Source organism: Molossus molossus, unplaced genomic scaffold (assembly GCF_014108415.1).
Source record: "Molossus molossus isolate mMolMol1 unplaced genomic scaffold, mMolMol1.p scaffold_m16_p_18, whole genome shotgun sequence".
Lineage (NCBI taxonomy): Eukaryota > Metazoa > Chordata > Mammalia > Chiroptera > Molossidae > Molossus > Molossus molossus.
This window is the reverse complement of record NW_023425353.1, coordinates 32,330,529-32,351,281: the sequence shown is the minus strand read 5'-3', so window position 1 is coordinate 32,351,281 and position 20,753 is coordinate 32,330,529. Positions and strand designations below refer to the sequence as shown.

Genomic DNA, 20,753 nt, shown 5'->3' with positions numbered 1-20,753 from the left:
CCCGGGTTCGGTTCCCGCTAAGGGCATGTACCTCGGTTGCAGTTTGTCCCCGGCCCTGGTCGGTCGTGCGGGTGGCAGCCACTCGATGTGTCCCTTTCACATCGATGTTTCTCTCTCTTCTCTCTCTCCCTCCCACTCTATCTGAACAAAAAATGGAAAAATGTCCTCAGGTGAGGATAAAATTTTAACGTACATGGTTGACGTGAAATTTCAAGTTGGAGTTTTAGCAAAGGGTGTGGTCAGACCAGAGATGGCCATGCTCCAAGGTGTAAGATCCTCAGACAGCCGTGGGTCGGGGTGGGGCGCAGACCTGACCCCTAAGGGCCTCTTCCCACCCTCAGATCATCTCCCAGATCTGGCCCTACCTGAGCATAATTATGGAAAACAAGTTCCGGGAGAAACTCGAGCCCAAGATCCGGGAGAAGAGCAGCCACCTCAGGACCTTCACCTTCACCAAGCTCTACTTTGGACAGAAGGTCAGTGCTGTCTTGGGAAGGGCAGCCTGGGCCTGCTGTGCAGTCTTCTCTGTCCCTGTTCCCCGCCCCAGCTCACTGGGCTGACTGGGCTGACCCCACTGGGCTTCCCAGGGGGCCCGCCCCACCTGCACTTCCCAGCCCGGCCTCTGTCAGACCCCTTGCCGCCAGTCCCAGTGCCACCATCTCTGCAGGCTCTCAGGAAGCCCCGCGAGAGAACAGAGTTGGGGTGGGAAACAATTCCAGATTTCTTGAGCCAAAGTTGGAGAAGATGGCACGCAGGATGGAAGCCAGCCAGTCACACGGGCTCCCCTCAGGCACAGCGGGGCAAACACCCTCAGAGTGAGACAGTGCCTCAAGCCGGGGAAGCCCTGTGGGAGGCTCTGCTAACCGGTCATCCTGGCGGTCAGTGTCACAAGCCCAGGCTAGTTCTGTGAAGACAGCAGGTGACCCAGGGGGAAAGAAGTTTCTGTTTAACTTACCAGCCCTATTCTAGACCGCACTTCTGATTCCACCCTCCTGCCCCACTCCTCTTGCCCCAAAGGGCCCCCTTGATGTGAGTCTTACTCGAAAATGCATCACCCAGGCGGAGAACCGCTGTGCTGGCCAACACCCGGTCACCTGGGGGCGTTGGCCTCTGATCTGCTCCAGAACAGCAGGTGTCTGAGTGCAGGCCAGCCTGCTAAGAGCTGTCTGCAGCCCCAGGGCGTGGGCCCAGCTCTGGACCACCACTCTGTGCACCCCCCACCCCCAGCTGAGTGGGGGCTGGATCAGCCTTGCCCGAGCCCTGGAGAATTCTGGTTCATGCCACTCAGACTCTGCCAGGATGGGCCTGTCCCAGACTCTGCCGGTTCTATTGTTCATTCCCTGTTTCACTCACGTATGATTTGAGCGGGGCTGTGTGTGAGGCACCATAGACAGAGATGTGGGTGGCTGTGCCCTACCTTCAGGAAGGTCACTGTCCTGTTGTGGAAGCAAATGCATATACAGGTGGATGACAACATGGCAATGTACATGTGGTGGGGAATGCATGAACTCGGGAGTGGAGGGACGTGGGGGCTGTGGTAGTTAGGGAAGACTTCCTGGAGGGGGTGATATCTGAGTTGGCATTTGAAGAGGTCAGCAGGCTCAGAGCCAGGCAGCCTACAGACTGCTGTGTTTATAGCAGAGCCTGCTCAGCCAGGCTGATAGTCTGGTGGTGCCCATGGGATGTGGCACCACCTGAAAGTGGCCCCTTGCAGGCCTAGAGGTGTCTGATCCGGAGGGAAGATTGGTCACATCAGAAGAAGCAGGCCAGGGACCTGCAGGCCAACTAGATGCCCCCGCCCTGCAAGAGAAATACCAGACTCCTGGGATTCAAAGCCCTTCCCATCCTGTCTCCTCCCCCACCTAGGCTTTGTCCCCACTTCTCTCCATTGCAGGGGTCACAGCGGACTCCTCAGTGACCTTCCTGGGCTTGGTCAGGACCACACCCCCGTTCCTTCATCCCCCTCTGACTCCTGTGTCCATGCCTGACTCCACCAGTGACATAACCTCTCCGAGTTTCCCCACTTCTGAGGGTGGTTGTGAGGCAGGACTGACAGCCCGGCCTCGGGGCCCCTGCAAGGCTGTGTGAGCAGTAGTGCTTAGATAGGGCCCCGGGCTGAGAAGGCCAGTGGAGGCCAACTCCAGCCTTGAGCCCCTCCCCTTACTGTGCGCCGGGGCTAGGCCCGCCTCCCAGCACAGAGCAGATGCCCCCTCGATGCTTCTCCGTCCTTTCTGTGGGGCGTCTCCAGGGGGGCAGCCCTCTCAGCGCTGGTCTCCGCAGACCAGACCGCATGGGGTCTTAGGGCTGGCTGAGCTTTCCACACCCTGCAAACAGACCCCAGCCGGGAGGAGCAGGCTCCAGGCTATGGGAAGTCAGTCAGTACCCCCCTCACCCCAGGCTTCCACTGGCTTTTCTGGGCCTTAAACATCAAGGCCCTGGAGACCAGGGTAGAGCCAGCTGCTGTGGGCCTGAAGCTTCTACAATTCTGGGAACTCTCTTAAAAAGAATGTAAAATGTAATATTAGGACAAAATGAATATTAAATAAATGTGAACATGAGAAAATAAATCATAGCAACTTATACATTTTACATACCACACATATCAAAAACTCTGGAAAACTACATAATTTAATTAACTGCTTAACGAGCCCCTTTAATACCCCTTTCCCTGCATTTTTAGCTCCCTACCCTTTGATAACCTTTTCCTATGATGACAAATATGTAAATATCTGTGGGGAGAACAAAAAGATAATGGAATCTTTCCTCTAATCTGGTTGAATTTTTTCTTTGACATTATGAAAAATTTCAAAAACAAAGACTTGAGAGAATTCTGTAGGGAGCCATCTGGATTGTGCAGTGAATTTGAGCACATGTCCATGCCTCTACTGTCTTATCTTCTTCAGACGAAATTCCATGGGTGTTTCACCCCTAATCACTCCAGCATGTGCATCACTCACATTCAAATGAAATTTATTTATTTTTTAACCCTCACCAGAGGCCATTTTTCCATTTATCTTCAAATAGAGTGGGAGGGAAGGAAGGAGGAAGAGAGAGGGAGGGAGAGACATCGATGTGAGAGAGACACATGGATTGGTTGCCTCCCGAAAAACTCCAACCAGGGCTAGGGACAAACTGCAACCGAGGTACATGCCCTTGACCAGAATCGAACCCACAACTGGTCCGCGGGCCAATGCTCTAACTGCTGAGCAAACTGGCCAGGGCATGAAATTTATTTTTGATTCTAGATAAGTAATAACCAGTCCCTCCTCCAATGCCACCTGACTGGAGGAGACGAGTCTGGGCAGAAGGGGAAGAAAAATGATCTAGGAGCCCCGCCCTAGCCCAGAGCCGGGGACTGCAGTCCTGGCACTGGCACTTGAATTCCTAGGGTCAGAGCACTCCGCAGGGGCCTGCCCCCTCCCTTGCCCTTAGGAGGCCAACTCCTCCTCATCTGCCAGAACTGCTTAAATGCCACCGCCTCCCCCAGGAAGCCTTCACTAACCTCTGCGCGTCCCAGGCTGGGTTGGGAGATGCCCATGTGGCAGCACAGGCTGCTCCCCTCCCCACCCCCGCTGTCTCCTCTGCTGGGCTGTGAGCCCGTGAGGACAGGCTCGGCCACCTTGCTCCTGGCCTTCTCCCAGGCCAGCGCCTGTGCAAAGTGGGGGCTCAGTAAATATCTGTGGTCGGAGGAGAGAAACGAGGGTGCACATTCTAGGGAGAGGTGTATCAGGGCGACAAGGGCGGACAGGGCCTATGGGGTGGGTTTATGTCTTGTCCCAGCAATGCAGTGGTCATGTTGGTGGGTGTGGACAAAACCTGGTGCTGGGAGGGGCAGCAGCTGTCCCTGCTGCGAGACCTCTGCTGACAAGCCCCCCGGCCTCTCTTCCAGTGCCCCAGGATCAACGGAGTCAAGGCACACACTAACAAGCACAACCGGAGACAGGTGGTCCTGGACCTGCAGATATGGTGAGCCCAGCCCTCCTGCCTGTGGGGGCCAGGCGTGGGGCCAGGAGCGCTCTGTGGGAACAGCCAGCTTGAAGATGGAGTAGCATATATACACTCTAATTGCCCCTCAGAGCAGATGTGCCCCCACCCCCACACCTGCCCAGACTGGAGCACAGGGTCCCTGCTTAGGATAGGGAAGAGTTTCAGAACGGATGGTCCCAGGGGAGCCACCACCATCTGACCCCTCAGCCCAGGCCTGGCTTCTCCCAGACCAGGCACTAAGCATGCTGGGTACCAAGGCCCGGGCAGCAGAGCTTTCTTAGAGGCCAGGGCCAGGTCACCTGGAGGGTCAGACCAGCTGCCTCAGAGGGGATGTAGCAAGAGGGAGCAAGGGTGACAAGAAGATGCCGAGACTGGTGGTGAGTCCCAGGGAGCTCCGAGCACAGGCTGTGCGGGACTGGCGGGAGTACTGGGCTGTGGCACCTCAGAAAAACTAAAGGATGCAAAGACACTTGAGTGACTAGTTGAGTGGGTTGGGCAAGGGCACCTTTTTTGAATGAGATTTGTAATTGGCTTGAGTTGGTGAGAAGGGAGATTCAACCCAGGAAGTCTTCCTGGAGGTGGTGAGATTTGAATTGTGTTTTAAAGGAACAAGGATCAACTCCTGAGGTTCTAGAATGTTGCCGTTCCTTTCCAGTGTCTCAGAATTCCCGTCCTTAGCCCAGAGGCTGGCATTGAAGGCACATTGGGAAGACAGGAGTCAGCTCTGGGCATACTCATCCCCATTTGGAGGCTGGTCTCAAGTGTGTTGAGATGGTGATAGCTATTGGGCATCCTGGCCCCAAGGCACTGGCACAGATCCTCGTATGAACACGTAGGGACAGTCAAGGTCAGCTGGCCTCCCAGCCAAGCTTCCCAGCCAGCTCAGGCAGCCTGGGGTTCCCAGGTTTCCCCCTGACCCTTTCAGGGGGCCCTCGACATTTTTGGGACATCAGCTCCCCTGCCTGTGTCCTGCAGATATATGATGGCCGCCTTCTCCCTCCCCTTAGTCTTCTTTAGTCCTTTCACAGGGTCTGGATCTTTAGCCTCAAAGACACTCATTCTGTGCTCCCTGTGCCCATCGCTTGGCAAGAGCCAACAGCAGGACTCAGGTTCCTGAGAATGTTACCTTTTCCCCCTCCGCCACCCTCCACAACAACCTGGGTGAAAGGCTGGATGTAAAGAGTATGGCTGCTCTGTGTCCTCCGGGAAGAGACTTGGGCAGAGACGGGACAGGAGCATAGCAGTGGCAGAGGGGTGGGCACCGTGCTCACCAAGAGGAGCTCCTCTGCATCCATGGGTGTTGTGAGACAAGGTGGTGCATGGGACTCCTGGGTGCAGGGACCTGGGGCGCTGCCCCTCCAGGGTCTGGGCCTGGACCAGTGTCTGCAGAGCCGAGAGAAGCTGAGGCAGGACTCGAGCTTGGCAGCCGCCCCCTGGGCTCAAGCTGGGCGGTGCTGGGCACGTTCCCTCCTCTCTGAGTGGCTGACCCACCCTCCTCCTGGCCTTCCTGCTCCCTCCCCACTATCAGCTACATCGGGGACTGCGAGATCAGTGTGGAGTTGCAGAAGATACAGGCGGGTGTGAACGGGATCCAGGTGAGTGGGGCCCAACTGGACTGCCCCCCATTCCTGTGCCTGGGGTGGGGGGTCAGAGCAGGCTGCCAAAGGGGATGGTGACACCAAACACAGGCTGGTGATGATTGAGGGACTCCAGGCCCGAAGCCACACAGCCAGGAAGGGATTGCTGGGCCTCACCCACCCGCCACTCAGCCCCACGGCCCCACGGCCCCACGGCCCCACGGCCCCACGGCCCCACGGCCCCTCAGCCCCACGGCCCCTCGGCCCCTCGGCCCCACGGCCCCTCGGCCCCTCGGCCCCACGGCCCCACAGCCCCTCGGCCCCTCGGCCCCTCAGCCCCATAGCCCCTCAGCCCCACAGCCCCTCAGCCCCACAGCCCCACAGCCCCACAGCCCCACAGCCCCACGGCCCCACGGCCCCACAGCCCCTCAGCCCCACAGCCCCACAGCCCCTCAGCCCCACAGCCCCACGGCCCCTCGGCCCCACGGCCCCACGGCCCCACAGCCCCTCAGCCCCATAGCCCCACAGCCCCTCAGCCCCACAGCCCCACAGCCCCACAGCCCCTCAGCCCCACAGCCCCACAGCCCCACAGCCCCTCAGCCCCACGCCTGTCTTAGTTTGTAAAGCTCCCCCAGAGGGACTTCGGTGGCCCAGGGAAGAGAAGGTTCTGTTTATGGGGTAATGCAGACTCCGTGCTTGGAAGCTGAGGTGGATCCAGGAGGAAGTGTCTCGTAGCAGGAGTAGAGGAGCTGAGTGGGACCCACTCCTGGGCCCTGGCTGGGCCTGAACTGTGGGCAAGGCAGTGGGGGCCAGCTCATGGCCCCGGGAGAGCTGGCGAAGGGGTGGCAGGATTCTGTCTCTGAGTGTGGCCGTTGCTGGGACAGTAGGCAGTCCTGACATTTGGGGTGGCCTGGGAGGAGACAGCGGTGGCCTCAGATGAGCGCAGCAGGTGCAGGGAGAAGAGAGGCTGAAGTCCCCTGTGGGGCTCTCTGCGCCATCCAGTTGCAGGGCACACTGCGGGTCATCCTGGACCCCCTCCTGGAGGACAAACCCTTCGTGGGAGCCGTGACCGTGTTCTTTCTTCAGAAGCCGGTGAGCCCCAAGGATGCGAGGCAGGCTGCTGCTCCCTGGGCATGAGCACGTGCCCGCTGGGCCCCAGGTACCGGGCTGGAGCCAAGAACGGAGATGCCTAAGCCCACGGGCACTCCACACGCCTGCCCCGTGTAATCTGAAGCGGCTGGAGGTACCCGACTTGGCTCTCCCCAAGACTGGAAGTGCCAGGGTCACAGGGTCCACGTGCACTGGCCAGGCCTGCAGTCACTGGGCAGGGACGCAGCAGGCCTGACCACCCCTGCACAGGCCTGGGAGGTGCCTCACCCCTCACCTGCCTTCACCCTGCAGCGGGCGCCCCCAGCAGGCTGGGTTCTCCATGTGGGTGGGTGGGAGGTGCTTGGCAGAGGGTTCTCAGTTATGGGCTTCTGGCTCCTTCCAGCCTAACAGCCTCCCTCTGCCCTGCAGCACTTGCAGATCAACTGGACAGGCCTGACCAACCTGCTGGATGCACCAGGAATCAAGTGAGTACCTGTGGGAGCCTCCAGGCAGAGCCCGAGGGTGGGCCCTGCGGGGCTGTGCAGTCGGTGACCCGGGCAGTGCTGCCCTCCCTCCCCGCTCCCTGTGTGAGGAGTGGGGGCCGGCACCGAGTTCTCCCTCCAGAGGGTAGCATGTTGGGGTGTGAGAGTGGGAGGCTGACTGTTGTTTGGCCTCGGTGGGCAGGCACTGCACCCAGAAAACACACACGCGTGTGCAGGAGAGTGGCTCTGATCAAAGGAGATGTCCCGGAGGAGGCCGTGTGGCCTAATGAGGCTCCTGGCTGCGATGGTTAGCAGGTGTGACTTTAGACAAGTCACTTCGCCTCTCTGGGCTCTTCCTTGGTAAAAGCAGAGCCTGGTTCCTCTATCTGGGGTCCCTGGGAGAACACTTAGTGTGTGGTGGTGGCAGAGTGGGTGTGGACACACACGAGTGTCTCCTTTCATCCTTCCCACCGAGTGTGGTGAGAAACCCTGTGGCCGCCCCAACCATGATCACAAACAGGCTGGGAGGGCACAGTGAGGAGGAGCTGGCCTGGGAAGTGCCGCCCCTGCGGCCGGGCTCAGCCGCACCCTCCGGCGGAGGGGGGCTCCAGCCTGCGGGCACCCCCCAGCAGGGACCAGCCAGGGCACACACCTGCTGGCTCGCCGGGCTCGGGCAGCTCCCTCACCTGCAGGAAGGACCACTAGCTGGCTCCCTGGGGTCATTCCCATGATCTCGGCCTCCTAGGTCCAGAATCCAGTCATAGATTCTTTCATTCAGAAAATACTTACTGAGCACTTACTGTGGCCAGGCCTTTCTAGGGACTGTCCCTGCACCCTCTGTGGGGGAGACGGTCAGCCCACGGGTAAAGAGAACTTGGATGTGCTGTCAGGGAACAGAAGGGCCATAGTAGCAAACACTCAGCCAGCGTTTACTGGGCAGCAGGCACTGTTCTTAGCCCCCCACACATGTACGTTATCCTCGTAAAAAATGCTGGGGGGCAGGTATAATTATCCTCGGTTGAGAGATGAGGAAACGGGTCCAGAGAGGTTAGCAAGTTCCCCAAGGTCACACCGCTCATGAGATTCTAACACAGCTCACCCGTCACTCTTAGCTACCATGCTGTGACACCTCAGGGAAGAACAAAGCAGGATTGGGGGTCACAGTGGTCAGGGATGTCAGTACGTGTGCCCCATAGGCCCCTGTCCAGGCAGGCTGGGGTCAGGGCTGCACTCTCCCGGGCAGGGCCCACCCTGGAGCTCTGCTCCTATGCCGGCTCCAGGGATGGGTGGAGGGACAGGCGGCCTGGGGAGGCAGTGCCACCCTTCCACAGCTGGTCATGCCCACTGTCGCCAGCGAGGTGTCAGACAGCCTGCTGGAGGACCTCATCGCCGCCCACCTGGTGCTGCCCAACCGCGTGACGGTGCCCGTGAAGAAGGGCTTGGATGTGACCAACGTGCGATTCCCTCTGCCCTGCGTGAGTACCTGCACCAGCCGCGGGCTGGAGGGGATGCTCCCACCTGGTAACCCTTATTTCTGCCTGAGGGGGGCACGACACTTCCGTTTTATAGGGTGAAGACTGAGTCTCAGGAAGGTGGAATGACTTGTCCAAAGTCACCCACCTAGGGTCGAGCAAAGCCCAGGTGGCATTCCTTCTCAGATCCTGGTACCCCTATGCGGCCTGGGTTGGGGACTGTGGGCAGTCACTCTCTGCCCCAGGAAACTCCAGGAGCCTCCATCCTCCTCCAGGGACCTGAGGCTCCCCGACTCTATCCTTGTGGTCTACTGGGAAGGAGAATGTTTGGTAGGGCCAGGCGTGGGGCATCCTTGGGTGCTCAGCCCCATGCCCACTCCCTCCTGGGCCCAGTTGGGGGGGGGGGGCCCTGAGGATAGTCATGTGGCTCCCTCCAGAAGGTGCCCAGGCTGCGGCCCTGAGCAGCAGTGCCTGGTTCACCATCAGCACCAGGTGCGGGGCCCCTGCCTACTCAGGCCGTGTGGGCTTGGAGGGCCGGCAGGCGAAGGAACACATCCATCCTCTCGGCCTTCCCATAATGGTGCGTGGGCTTCATACCACACCACGCTTAGGCAGTCTCAGAATAACAATACAAAACCATCACCTAGGGCCCAGCTACTAAAAACGTCATCTTTAGGGTAGATCCCACTCAAGCTGTCCTGTCAAGCAGCTGCGACTTAAATTCCCTAAGAATAGTTCCTGTGTGTTTGGGACACCACCTGCCCATGAATATTTACATCGATGTGTTTCATTCCATTTCCTATTCTCAGGGTTCAATTTTTACCTTAACTTTACAATCACATAAACACATGTACATGCTACCCAAGTCCAATATAAAAAATGATATTTTAAGGAGTTTGGCGTCTGTGCCTTGTCCGTCCACCTAATCTCCACCTTCTCCCTGTAAGTGACGGTCAGCCCTCCCACTGGTTTTCACTGTTGGTTTTCTGATACGAGCAGATACGTACATGTGGTGGTGCATGCGTATCTGGTCGTACCCCGGATCCCCCTTGCCTGGGTGGATGGCCGCACACTGTTTCCCGCCTTGTGTAGCGCCGGGGTCCCGGTGGGCGCCCCAGGACCGTGCCAAGCCTCCCCTCCTGACAGCCCGCGGTGCTCGCTCTGCGACGTGCCCAGCCTACTCCACCAGCTCTCGGCTGACAGACAGCCCAGCTGTGTCTGGGCCTTCGCTGCCTTGAACATCCTTGAACATGTCTTTTTTTATATTTTTGCAATATGGCTTTAGGGCTAGAAATGGGATTGCTGGGTCAAAGGGAAAATATACATGTACTTACTAATATTTTTTAAAAAAATAGTTCTGGGTAGGAAGGCTACTTTCCCTCAACTCTTGGCTCTGCTGTGCCTGAAGACATAGCCCATGTTGGGGGTCAGGTGAGACTCAGGCTGGGCCTCTGTGGGCACAGGGACCCCATGTCAGCAGCAGGCAGTGCCCACAGAGCTGTGTACACCTGGGTGTGGGGAAAATGACATGAAGTCAGTCTACATGCAGGTTACGGAGGGGGTCTGGGAAACAGGAGGACACCTCAGGTGGCTCGGCATGGTTGTTGGCACAGGAGGAAACAGCTGCAGTTGAACAAACCATTCATGTGGCAGGTTGAGAAGGGCAGGAATGTGGGTGGGCATCGCGATGCAGTGGACGGAGCCCTGGGCCCTGCCATCACTTGCTGTGTGGCCTTGGCCAGGTCAGGAAGAGGGTGAGACAGGCTGGCGTGATGTCTGAGGGCGTTGGCTCTGATGTTACGGGCCCTGAGGGCCGGCACAGCCCAGGAAGCAGCAGTGAGCCCTGGGCTGGGCCTTTTCCAGGGGGTGATCAGAGTCCACTTGCTGGAGGCGCAGAAGCTGGCCCAGATGGACCACTTCCTAGGGATCCGAGGCAAGTCAGACCCCTATGCCAAGGTGAGCATTGGCCTGCAGCATTTCCGGAGCAAGACCATCTACAAGAACCTGAACCCCACCTGGAACGAGGTGTTTGAGGTGAGGGTCTCCTTGGCCACAATTGACTACTTTGATGTCCTCCAGGCTCCACTCTGGGTCGTGCTGGGTCCAGGCAGGGGGGCTTGCCCTCATGGGCCACACATACCTGTGGGGCAGCACGGTTGGGCCTGGGGATGGGCAGGGTGTTGTGTACTTCCCGCTTCCCAAGTCCTCCAGGTTTCGAGCTGGGCTGCTGTGGCCTCACTGCACAGCTTATAGATGAGTTCCCAGCTCCTTTTCCCACCAGTCATCTGCTTTGTTGGAAGTTTTCAAATCGGTGTAAAAGAAAACCTAGAGGCAGCCCTCTCAGAGCCAGACAACAGGAGCCGGAAGTTCAGCCACAGCCCTGCTACGTGATGGGCAGGCCGCTCGGCCTGCCGGTGCTCCGGGAGCTGCAAGCCCCACGAGACGTGCAGCAGCCCGTCCCCTGCGCACCCACTCGGCCGTGGGCTTGCACACATGGCCTCTAATCTCCCCACCCTGCAGGGAGGGCAGCGCTCCCTTGTCCAGGCACCGAGGGGCAGGAGCCTGCCCAGGGCTCCATGCTGGCAGGTGGGAGCTGGAATGGGGCTCCCCGTGGATAACGTGTGAGTCTGCTTCATCAGCTGCTGTGGCCTGCAGCTCAGTCCCCTCCTTTCCTTCCAGTTCATCGTGTATGAAGTCCCTGGGCAGGACCTGGAGGTGGACCTGTATGACGAGGATACCGACAGGGACGATTTCCTGGGCAGGTGAGGAGGGCTGAGCTGGGCCTGGGGTCCCTGGGCCTTCTATCCCTGGGCTGAGCCCTGGGGGTACAGAGAGGACCCCAAGGTGTGTGTACCATCAGCTGTACTTTCTGCACTCTTGATAATGTACCCAGAGTTCCCATTCAGAGCAGTGGGCAAAGCTAACATGGATGGCCAGGTCCCCAGGGTCAAGGAACCCTGGTTGCTCATTATGGGGCATGACACAGGACTTGGGGTGTATGAGGACTGACATGGCTTGGCTGGGGCTGCCTGTCAGGATCGTAAACTTCCATGTCTCTTGGTCCAGCAGGCCCACTTCCAGATCCTATAGAAGCATCATACCTGAAAGGTTTATTGCAGAACTATCTGAGGTAGCAAAACAAAAGAACTGGAAACAACAGGAATGTCCGGCCTCAGAGGACACTGGCTGAATGTTCGAATAAGTTGGCCATTGCCAAACTATTGAAGATTCTGCAGCTTTTAGAAACGAGTAGGATCTGTGTATATTGACCTGGAGGACGCCCATGGTGTATTGGGAAGTGGGGGGAGCAGTTGGGAGGGACCTGTGCAGTTTGATTCATCTTTCCAGGGAGGACCCGTGTGTGTGTGTGTGTGTGTGTGTGTGTGTGTGTGTGTGTGTACGGGTTCATGAGACACAGAGAACGGCGTGGAAGCTACACAGCAGGCTGCCCACATTGCTCTTCTCAGAGGGCTGGGGTTGGGAGGCGGAACAGAATTTTACACAAATCCTCACACTCCTGTATTGTTTAGCTTGTTTCCATGAACACAGAATTTTCTAAAGTATGAGCACAACAAAGTGGGAGGGCACAATCTACAGCCTAAGAAACCACTCATAAACCAATGTTGCTTATCTCTTTTCTCATCTATGTCAAAAATTACAACTTTTGTAATGTTGCAGATTTGAAGTATGGCTTGTGGTTCGTGTTTGATGTAACTGATTTCAAGTGTGTTTTCAGCTCAAGCACATTTCTGTTACATAAAATAAATGTCCCCTCTGGCTGGAGTCGGAAGGTGGGAGGCGTGCCGTGGGTATGGCTGTTACCTCCTTTCACACACATCAACTAAACTTACCCCGTGGAAGGCACTGCGGGCAGTTTTGGAAATGGAGAGGCATTTGGGGTTGTTTCAATGATGAGGATACCGACAGGGACGATTTCCTGGGCAGGTGGTGCCTCTGGCATTGAGAGGGCACTGGACAGGGAAGCTGAATTCCTGCAATGCATGGGCAGTTTTGTACAATGAAATATCATTCAACTCAAATGCCAGTAGCAACCACAGAATCCAGAGTTAATGTGTCCAGCAGTATCTGCTTCTTCCCCTTTGGGAGAGCAACCACCTGCCTCGGGGCAGCATGCCCGGTGGGAGCAGCCCTGATGACAAAACAGTCCTTCCTCTGCTTGAGCTGATAGTACTCTCTCATGGGTTCCTTGGCATGAATAACATCCTCTGTATTGAGGCTCCCACTCAGATATTTGAAAACAGATTCCAGGGTGGGCCGTCACACCGGCGGCTGCTTGCCTCCTTGGAGCTGAGCTGACTCCCCACCCCATGTATTCCAGCCTGCAGATCTGCCTCGGGGATGTCATGACGAACAGAGTGGTGGATGAGGTAGAGTTGGTGCTTGCAACCCCCTCCCTGTGGACGGCTCCAGCTGGTTGCTTCCGCCCAGCCAGGCCTGTGAAATGGCCCCTTCTGTGCTGAGTCACATGTGGCGGTCTTCAGGGGCAAGAGCTGGGCGGGACACAGGTGGGCCCAGCGAACCTACCAGGGCTTGGGCTGGAAGAAGCTTCCCTGGGGTGCCCACAGACCAAGGCCCTCCAGCAGGGGACGGTCACACTACAGGGGAGGGCAGGCTGGGCCTGGGTAGGAGGGCTTTCCCACCCCAAAGTGTAGCACGTAAGTCCTATAACCACATCTCCCAGTCCAAGCCCAGAGTCCACCCTGTCTGAGCTGGTTCCCCTTTTCCCTGAAGCCTCTATTAGGGCACCACTGGGCCCCAGAACAGCTGCCTGCAGAGGGTCAGTGGTGCCCTACTGGCCTGTCCCTGAGCTTTCCTTTCCCTCCTCGTCTCCCCACAGTGGTTTGTCCTGAATGACATAAGCAGCGGGCGGCTGCACCTGAGGCTGGAGTGGCTGTCACTGATCGCTGACCCTGAGGCTCTGACTGACGTGAGTGCAGGGTATGGGGGCTCCCTAGCAGAAAGGGGGGCTGGTCATGTGTGTGCTGTGCGTGTGGACGGATGGAGGGAGCTGAGCCCCCGGTCTTGCTCACAGTCCTCGGGCCGGCCCTACATTTTAGAGAACATGTCCCTCAGTCCTGTCTCAGGGCAGCTCCTGATCTCTCAAGAGCTGGCCTCAGCTTCTCAGCCATCTTCAGGGAAGCTAGGGTCCTTAAAAGCTCTGTGTTAGTGCCTGTCAGCCCAGATCATAGGGAAAATCCACCCTCTGACTTGAATCTATTGTACGGCCGTTGGAGTCTCAGCCTGAACAAAAAAGCTAGGTAGTGAGGGCTCTTATGGCCAGTCCGGAGGGCAGGAGCTGTCTGGCTTCCTTCCACCAAGAACAGGCTTCTCTCCAAAACCAGTCTGTCTCCTGGTGCTGGGGCACCTAATGAGGGCCTGTCTGCTTGTAGGACCATGCTGGCCTTTCCACAGCCATCCTCGTGGTCTTCTTGGATAGCGCCTGCAACCTGCCGGTGAGTGGTGGCACGGCCAGTGTCACACATCCTGCCTTGTGCCCGTCACTTTACAATGCTCACTTGAAACGGAGACTCACAAAAGTTGTTGCTCATGTATCCTCCTCCTTGTGCTGCAGAGAAACCCTTTTGACTACCTCAATGGCGAGTATCGAGCCAAAAAACTCTCCAGATGTGCCAAGGTAGGAGTGTGTGTGGCTAGAACCTGGGTGAGAGCAAGTCAGAACTCCCTTTCCCCAGAGTCACCCCAGCCCCGGGTTCTGGGCGACAGCCTGTGCGCACAGCAGCCTGGGTTGACAAGAGCTGCCGTCGTCAAGTCTACTGTGTGCCATGCACTGGGCTTGGCAGCTCATCCCCACATTCATTGCGCCCATGTCCCATGATGCCTGTGCCCCATTTCATTGCTATTTTACAAATAGGACCCAAAAGGTTAGGTGTCTGGGTCACACACCTAAGGGAGGAGCTGGAACTTGAATCCACCCTGTGTGTCTCCATGACTGCAGGGAACCAGAGCCCAGGCCCAGCCAGGCCACCTGGCTTCAACTGAGCCTCCTCTGGAGTCAGCCCTGCCAGGTGCTCGCAGCGATGGCAGCCCAGGGTCCTGGGAGCACCAGGGTAGCCTTCCCTCAAAGGGAAGCAAGTGGCTGGCCACAGTCCCACTGATCTCCTGAGGGCTGGGAGGTGGGGTGAGGGTGTGGCATCTTAAGTGACACTGATGATGTCACCTTCATTGTTGTGGATTTGCCCCCTCACAGAATAAGGTCAGCAGAGACCCTTCTTCCTATGTCAAGCTATCTGTAGGCAAGAAGACATGTATGAGCAAGGTAAGGCAGCTTGGCGTGTAGCCATGGGATAAGGAAACGGGGGCCCCAGCCCTTCTCAGGGAGAGACGCAAAAGACAAGGGAAGTCGCTTACAGTGAATGCCAAGTAGGTGCCAGGACACGCTCCACGCCTATTTCATCTTCAAAGTAACATCTGAAGGTCAGAGATCAGTGACTTACCCAAGGGCACGTGCTAGGAAGCAGCAGGACTAGGGTTCTAGCTTAGGCGTGGCTCTAAGCCTGTGTCCTTTCCACCGCCCCACCGAGTCCCCCGTCCAGCGGCAGAAAGCCTCCCTTCCCAAGTGCGCGCTAATGCTAGCATGACTTTCCGCACCTGTAAACATTGGCAAAGCTCTCCTTGCCTTGCTCCGCCCTCGTGCTTCCCACAGGCTGTGGCGTGGGTGGGTCTGATCCCTGGGCAGACACAGAAGGCTGGCTGCCAGTGGTACCCGGGGCCCAGAGTGAGAGCAGGGGGTACTGGTATCCTGCTCTGCCCAACCAGGCCCTTGAATGACCCTTCCCTCTTCCATCCCCAGACCTGTCCCCACAGCAAGGACCCTGTGTGGAGCCAGGCCTTCTCCTTCTTTGTGAACAATGCGGCATCTGAGCTGCTGCATCTCAAGGTTTGCTTGAAGTTGTGCTCTTGGAACAGAGCTAAGAGGTGTCTAAGCCAGGAGGGGTGGGAGCTCAAAGTGTACTTTAAGCAGGTTCTCCTGGCCGTAAAGTCCGCCCCTGTGTGTGGGAGAGGACACTGAGGTCCCACATCTTAATGAAGGTGGTACCCAAGGTCGCTGAGGAAGAGGCTCTGGAAGGACAAACCCTCAAGTCCCTTGGCTCTCCCCATGAAAGTCTTTCTGGTTGTTACACAGCACCCAGACTGGCCTGTGCTGAAATCTACCCAGGACATTAATGATGATCTTCACAAAATATCTGTGGAAAAGAAATATCTTTATTTCACACATGAGCAAACAATGACTTGTCTAAAACCTCATGCCCAACAAGGGTAGAAGTGGGATTTGGGGGGCCTCAGCCCTGTCTGGAACAGCACAGCACATCAGTCCCTAAAGCCCCCGTGGTCCTGGGCATTTGACAGACTTGCCTTATATAGATCATAACTGCCTCTAGCCTGGATCCCTCTCTTCCCGACTGGAGGCCGGGACCAGGCCCAGTCCCATTCCCAGTTTTCAGAACAGGACCATAAGCCAATGAAGCACAGTATCTACCTACTGAAGTGAATTTAGACTTGGCTGGGGCCGAGAGAGAGGTGGTGGTGAGGGTGGGGCGTGGTTATCCTCTTGTTTTGTGACTGGCCCACTGCCCAGGTACTTGATGATGACCAAGAGTATGCTCTGGGAGTGCTGGAGTTACCCCTGTGCCAGATTCTCCCCTATCCAGACCTCACCCTCGAGCAGCGTTTTCAGCTGGACCACTCAGGCCTGGACAGCCTCATCTCCATGAGACTGGTGCTTAGGGTAAATCTCTCTTCTTTGCCCCCAGGGGAGGCAGGGGGCAGAGCTCTGGGGCAAGGTGGACTTCCCCAGCACCAAGTACCTGTTCTATGGTGGGAAGAAACTAGGAGATAGATTCATATTTTTCATCAGTTTTGGAATATTGTCAGCCATTCTCTCTTCAAATACTGCCTCTCCCAATCTTTTAATCCTTCCTTCCAGAACCCCTTCCATGTTGAACCTTCTCATCATCTCGTCCATGTCATGACCTGACCTCGTCTTCATATTTTCTATCTTTTTATGTCTTGGTGCTACATTCTAATTTCCTCATATCTGTCCTCCAGTCCACTACCTCTTTCTTTGGCTACACCTAATCTGCTGTTTAACCTGTTCGTGGTCTTTATTTCAAAGGCCATTTATAATTTTATTTTTTCCAAATCCACCTTCATTTTCATTGTATTTTATTATCTTGTCATGTTTCTATTTCATCTTTAATTATTTGAAAATACTTATAATGTGTGTCTGTTAATTCTATTATCTGAAGATCTTGGGAGTTGAACTGAAGTTTGCTGTCTGTTGATGCTTTTTCATAGTGACTCATTTCTGTTTGGCAACTTGAGTTGCAAACATATGGTCAGTGTTCCTTTGTGAGCTGGACTGAGGTTGTTCAGTTCCAAGGAGACTCTGCTGTTGCTGTAGCCAAGAACCACAGGGGCACTATAAACATGAGTTCTTTTTTATGTTAATTTATTTACTGCATTTTAGAGACTGAGAGTAAGGGAGGGAGGGAAAGAGAGACATCGATTTATTGTTCCGTTTATTTATGCACTCATTGGTTGATTCTTGTATGTGCCCTGACCAGGAATCGAACCTACATCCTTGGTGTAGTGAGTGGGACGATACTCCAACCAACTGAGCTACCCAGCCAGGGACTATGTTAATTTTTAATTTTGGGTTTCAAGACGCCACAGGTAGTATAAATTCATATGAGACAGGCCTATAAGGTACCCTGTTCTATGTTTTTTATGATTATTGATTTTCTAGAGGGAGAGAAACACTGATGTGAGAGAGAAAAATCACTCGGCTGCCTCCTGCATGCCCTCTACTGGAGATTTGGCCCCACAACCTGGGCATGTGCCCTGACCGGGAATTGAACCAAGACCTCTCAGTCCACAGGATGGTGCTCAATCCACTGAGCCACACTGGCTGGGCAAGGTACTCTATTCTCAGGAAAGACTTTATTTCCCCCCAACCAAAGTTCAGGCTGAGACAGATACATTTCTTGTCACCAGTCTTTGCTGGTGGGTGGAATGTTTATCCCAGGCTACTTTTTCACTAAAGAGCTCCCACCTTCATAGGTCCTTCAACTCCCAGCCTTACACTGACCAAAGCCTCTTCTCCTAACCCCTTGGATTCCAAGGTTGACCAATGACCCTTAGAAGTTTAACCTTTATCCCCCTCCCCCTTTATTTGTTTAACCCTAGGGATTTTACTTACTTTCTTGTGAATGTAGCTATGCATTTAGAAGGATGTTTATTTTATTGGGGCATTCCTAACAAGATCTTTTTCTGAATATTTTGACCACCATACTGCTGGAAATGGAAGCCCTTAGGAAGGGTCCTGATGATTAATGAATAAGGAGAAAAGCAGTGGCTGAGGTTTGAAACGGGTGCTCGGATCACAGGGTTATGTCTGGATAGGAAACACATTTTAGGAAAAGTACCGGTAAATAAAGTGACAGCTAGAAAACGACCATCTCCGGAAGGTAGCAGGTGATACATGAGAGGGCTGAGGTGAGGGGAAGACTGCAGTGTCGATGTGGGGTCCTCTGCACAGAGGGAACGTGCACGCTGAGAGTGGGTCAGGCCTCCTGCAGTCGGCGCAAGTATAGAGAGACGGCACCAGGGCTGAGTCTTCATGAAGACCCACTTGTGAGGCAGGAGGAAGGGGGAAAGATAGAAGTTAAGAAAAATATGGTCTGGGGGGGAAATTCCATTGGATTGGGCAGTCAGGAAGGAACAGTTTTAAGAAAACTACTCCTCCTAGGGGAAAAAAAGGAGAAGGGACCATTTCCCAGAGGTTAAGGTGAGAGCAGAGAAGGAGAAAATGGAAGTGGTGGGCCCAGCCCGTAAACAACCTTGTCATCTGCTTGCAGTTCCTACGTGTGGAAGAACGAGAGATGGGGAGTCCGTACACTGGGCCTGAAGCCTTAAAGAAAGGCCCTCTGTTCATGAAGAAGGTGGCCACCAACCAAGGTCCCAAAGCTCCACCCCCGGGAGAGGATCCTGCAGATTTGCCATGCCCCCCAGACCCAGCTTGTGATACCAAGGAAGCCTCCAAGAACACCACGGCCACCACCAGTGCCACCACTGCTGCTACCGAGCGTACATCCCAAGAGCCAGGCCCAGAGCCGAAAGGCAAGGACAGCGCCAAAGGTTTCTGTGAGCCCATAGGGGAGAAGAAGAGTTCGGCCACCAACTTCCTGACGGTCCCAGGCCCCCACTCTCCAGGGCCCATCAAGTCACCCAGACCCATGAAATGCCCTGCCCTCCCATTCGCATGGCCGCCCACAAGGCTGGCTTCCAGCATGTCCTCGCTCAACTCCCTGGCCAACTCCTGCTTTGACCTGACAGATGTCAGCCTCAACATTAAGTATGCACTTCTCTGCTTAATCTTTTCTAAAACCACCTGCATGAAAACAACTCCCTGGATGGAAAAGTAGATATGAACTTACTTTTCTGTGCAAATTCTGGTATTTCACAGAATGGCTTTATGAGAGGCAGCATGGTGTGGGGGGAAGAACGCAGGACGGGGGAGAGAGAGAGCACTTGTGTACCAACTATAAAACAGATCCTGGACTTTGATTGTTACAGCAGAAACCTTTCTTGAATCCTAAAGAGTTACACTGGGATGATATGGAAAGCTTAGAATATGGAATTATGTAATGTAATCACTGACTACCACTTTAAGTGTTTACTATGGGTTTAGCATGTTATTTAATTCAACCTTCAAAATAATTCTAACCCTATGATATAGAATTTACTATCCTAAAGGTCAAATAACTCACCCAAGGTCCCACAAGAACTCATGCTATAAGGCAGGGCCCACTCCAGGGTTCATGCTGTTCCTGTGATAAAGTAGGACAATTATACATGAATGCTGGACGGAACTGACTTTCAACAGCAGAATTTTTAAATTAACCCACACGGCTCCATGTTCTGAAGGCAGGACATGCTCTGTCTCGGGAGTCAGGGAGAGGCCAACACTTGTGAAGGCAGGAGAAGTGACAGCCCTTTCTTTACAGAGGCAGGGATCTCAGGCAGCGGGGGCTGGGCGAGATTCAGCTCACTGTGCGTTACGTGTGTCTGCGGCGCTGCCTCAGTGTGCTAATCAACGGCTGCAGGTAAAAGGATGCTGGGGCCAGGAAAGATGCTTTGGGAGCACCAGGTGACCAAAAATCAGACTGGGGGCACTTGGAGCAATGGCAGGGGTGGGCAGCCCCAAGATAGACGAGTAATACAATGGGGACGAGTGAGGTTTGAAGGCTGTCTTGCTATGAGTGACAAGGTCCTCAATAGTGCGGATGGGCTCCAGAGCCAAAGGCTCTGCTCAGAAGCAAGCACTGCAAAACTGTGGGGGACAGTGGAAGCCAATGCACTTTCTCAAGTGGGACCCCAATTCTACAGACTTTGGTTTTGTTGGTCATCTAGACTACTGGGCATTTTTATCCTGAAGAACTAGTACAGCTTTCTCCAATGAGTATTTTCAGTGTTTGAAAACCAGGACCTTTTTCCTGTCTTTGAAACCAAATCAGAAACCTGACACCCTGTACCAGCAGTGGAGCCGATCCTTATGTCCGTGTCTACTTGTTGCCAGAAAGGAGGTGGACAAGTCGTAAGAAAACCTCAGTGAAGCGGAAGACTGTGGAACCCTTCTTCGATGAGACGTAAGTGGCCGGCTGGCCAGCCTAGAGCACCTCAAGTGTTTGCCGAGCACCTGTCATGTGCCTGGCAACCTGCCAGATCACGGGAAGGGCTAGGGTTGAACAGGACAACATGGGCTGTGTTTCATGAAGCTTCTATGTACTTGAATGGAAGAAAAGGACTGCCAGGGCAGTTTAGCAAAACAGCTAACTGCTTTTCTTGCTCATCGGGGCTGAAGTATTCCTGATTATATAATGTTCCATACTCTTTAGCAGTAAAAGATTTTAATCTGGTCAAACATTGTTTTAAAGCAGCAGGTAAAATAAACATACCTTGAACCTAAGGACCTAAATTTTTCTCCAAAGCTCTTTGGCTTTTTTTCCCTCCTGCAACAAAGGCTAGGTGGCAGGTGAAACAGACACCCTCCCCTAGCTTGTCCACCCATGTCCTTGGGACACTGCTGTTTTCCATGGGTTTCT

At 55.0% G+C, this 20,753-nt stretch overlaps 1 protein-coding gene across 1 annotated transcript in view; it reads left to right on the top strand.

Annotated features, from left to right (window-relative positions):
* Window positions 1–20,753, top strand: part of ESYT3 (extended synaptotagmin 3) — a 42,482-nt gene that overhangs the window by 18,735 nt on the left and 2,994 nt on the right. Inside the window, exons 3-20 of the mRNA XM_036267253.1 lie at window positions 342–476; window positions 3,890–3,966; window positions 5,516–5,582; window positions 6,567–6,656; window positions 7,083–7,138; window positions 8,490–8,610; window positions 10,471–10,641; window positions 11,287–11,369; window positions 12,947–12,995; window positions 13,466–13,555; window positions 14,019–14,081; window positions 14,201–14,263; window positions 14,837–14,905; window positions 15,440–15,526; window positions 16,226–16,375; window positions 18,507–19,003; window positions 19,656–19,754; window positions 20,166–20,297. Coding sequence (XP_036123146.1) covers window positions 342–476; window positions 3,890–3,966; window positions 5,516–5,582; window positions 6,567–6,656; window positions 7,083–7,138; window positions 8,490–8,610; window positions 10,471–10,641; window positions 11,287–11,369; window positions 12,947–12,995; window positions 13,466–13,555; window positions 14,019–14,081; window positions 14,201–14,263; window positions 14,837–14,905; window positions 15,440–15,526; window positions 16,226–16,375; window positions 18,507–19,003; window positions 19,656–19,754; window positions 20,166–20,297 — 2,099 coding nt within the window. The remainder of the gene's footprint in view (window positions 1–341; window positions 477–3,889; window positions 3,967–5,515; window positions 5,583–6,566; window positions 6,657–7,082; window positions 7,139–8,489; window positions 8,611–10,470; window positions 10,642–11,286; window positions 11,370–12,946; window positions 12,996–13,465; window positions 13,556–14,018; window positions 14,082–14,200; window positions 14,264–14,836; window positions 14,906–15,439; window positions 15,527–16,225; window positions 16,376–18,506; window positions 19,004–19,655; window positions 19,755–20,165; window positions 20,298–20,753) is intronic.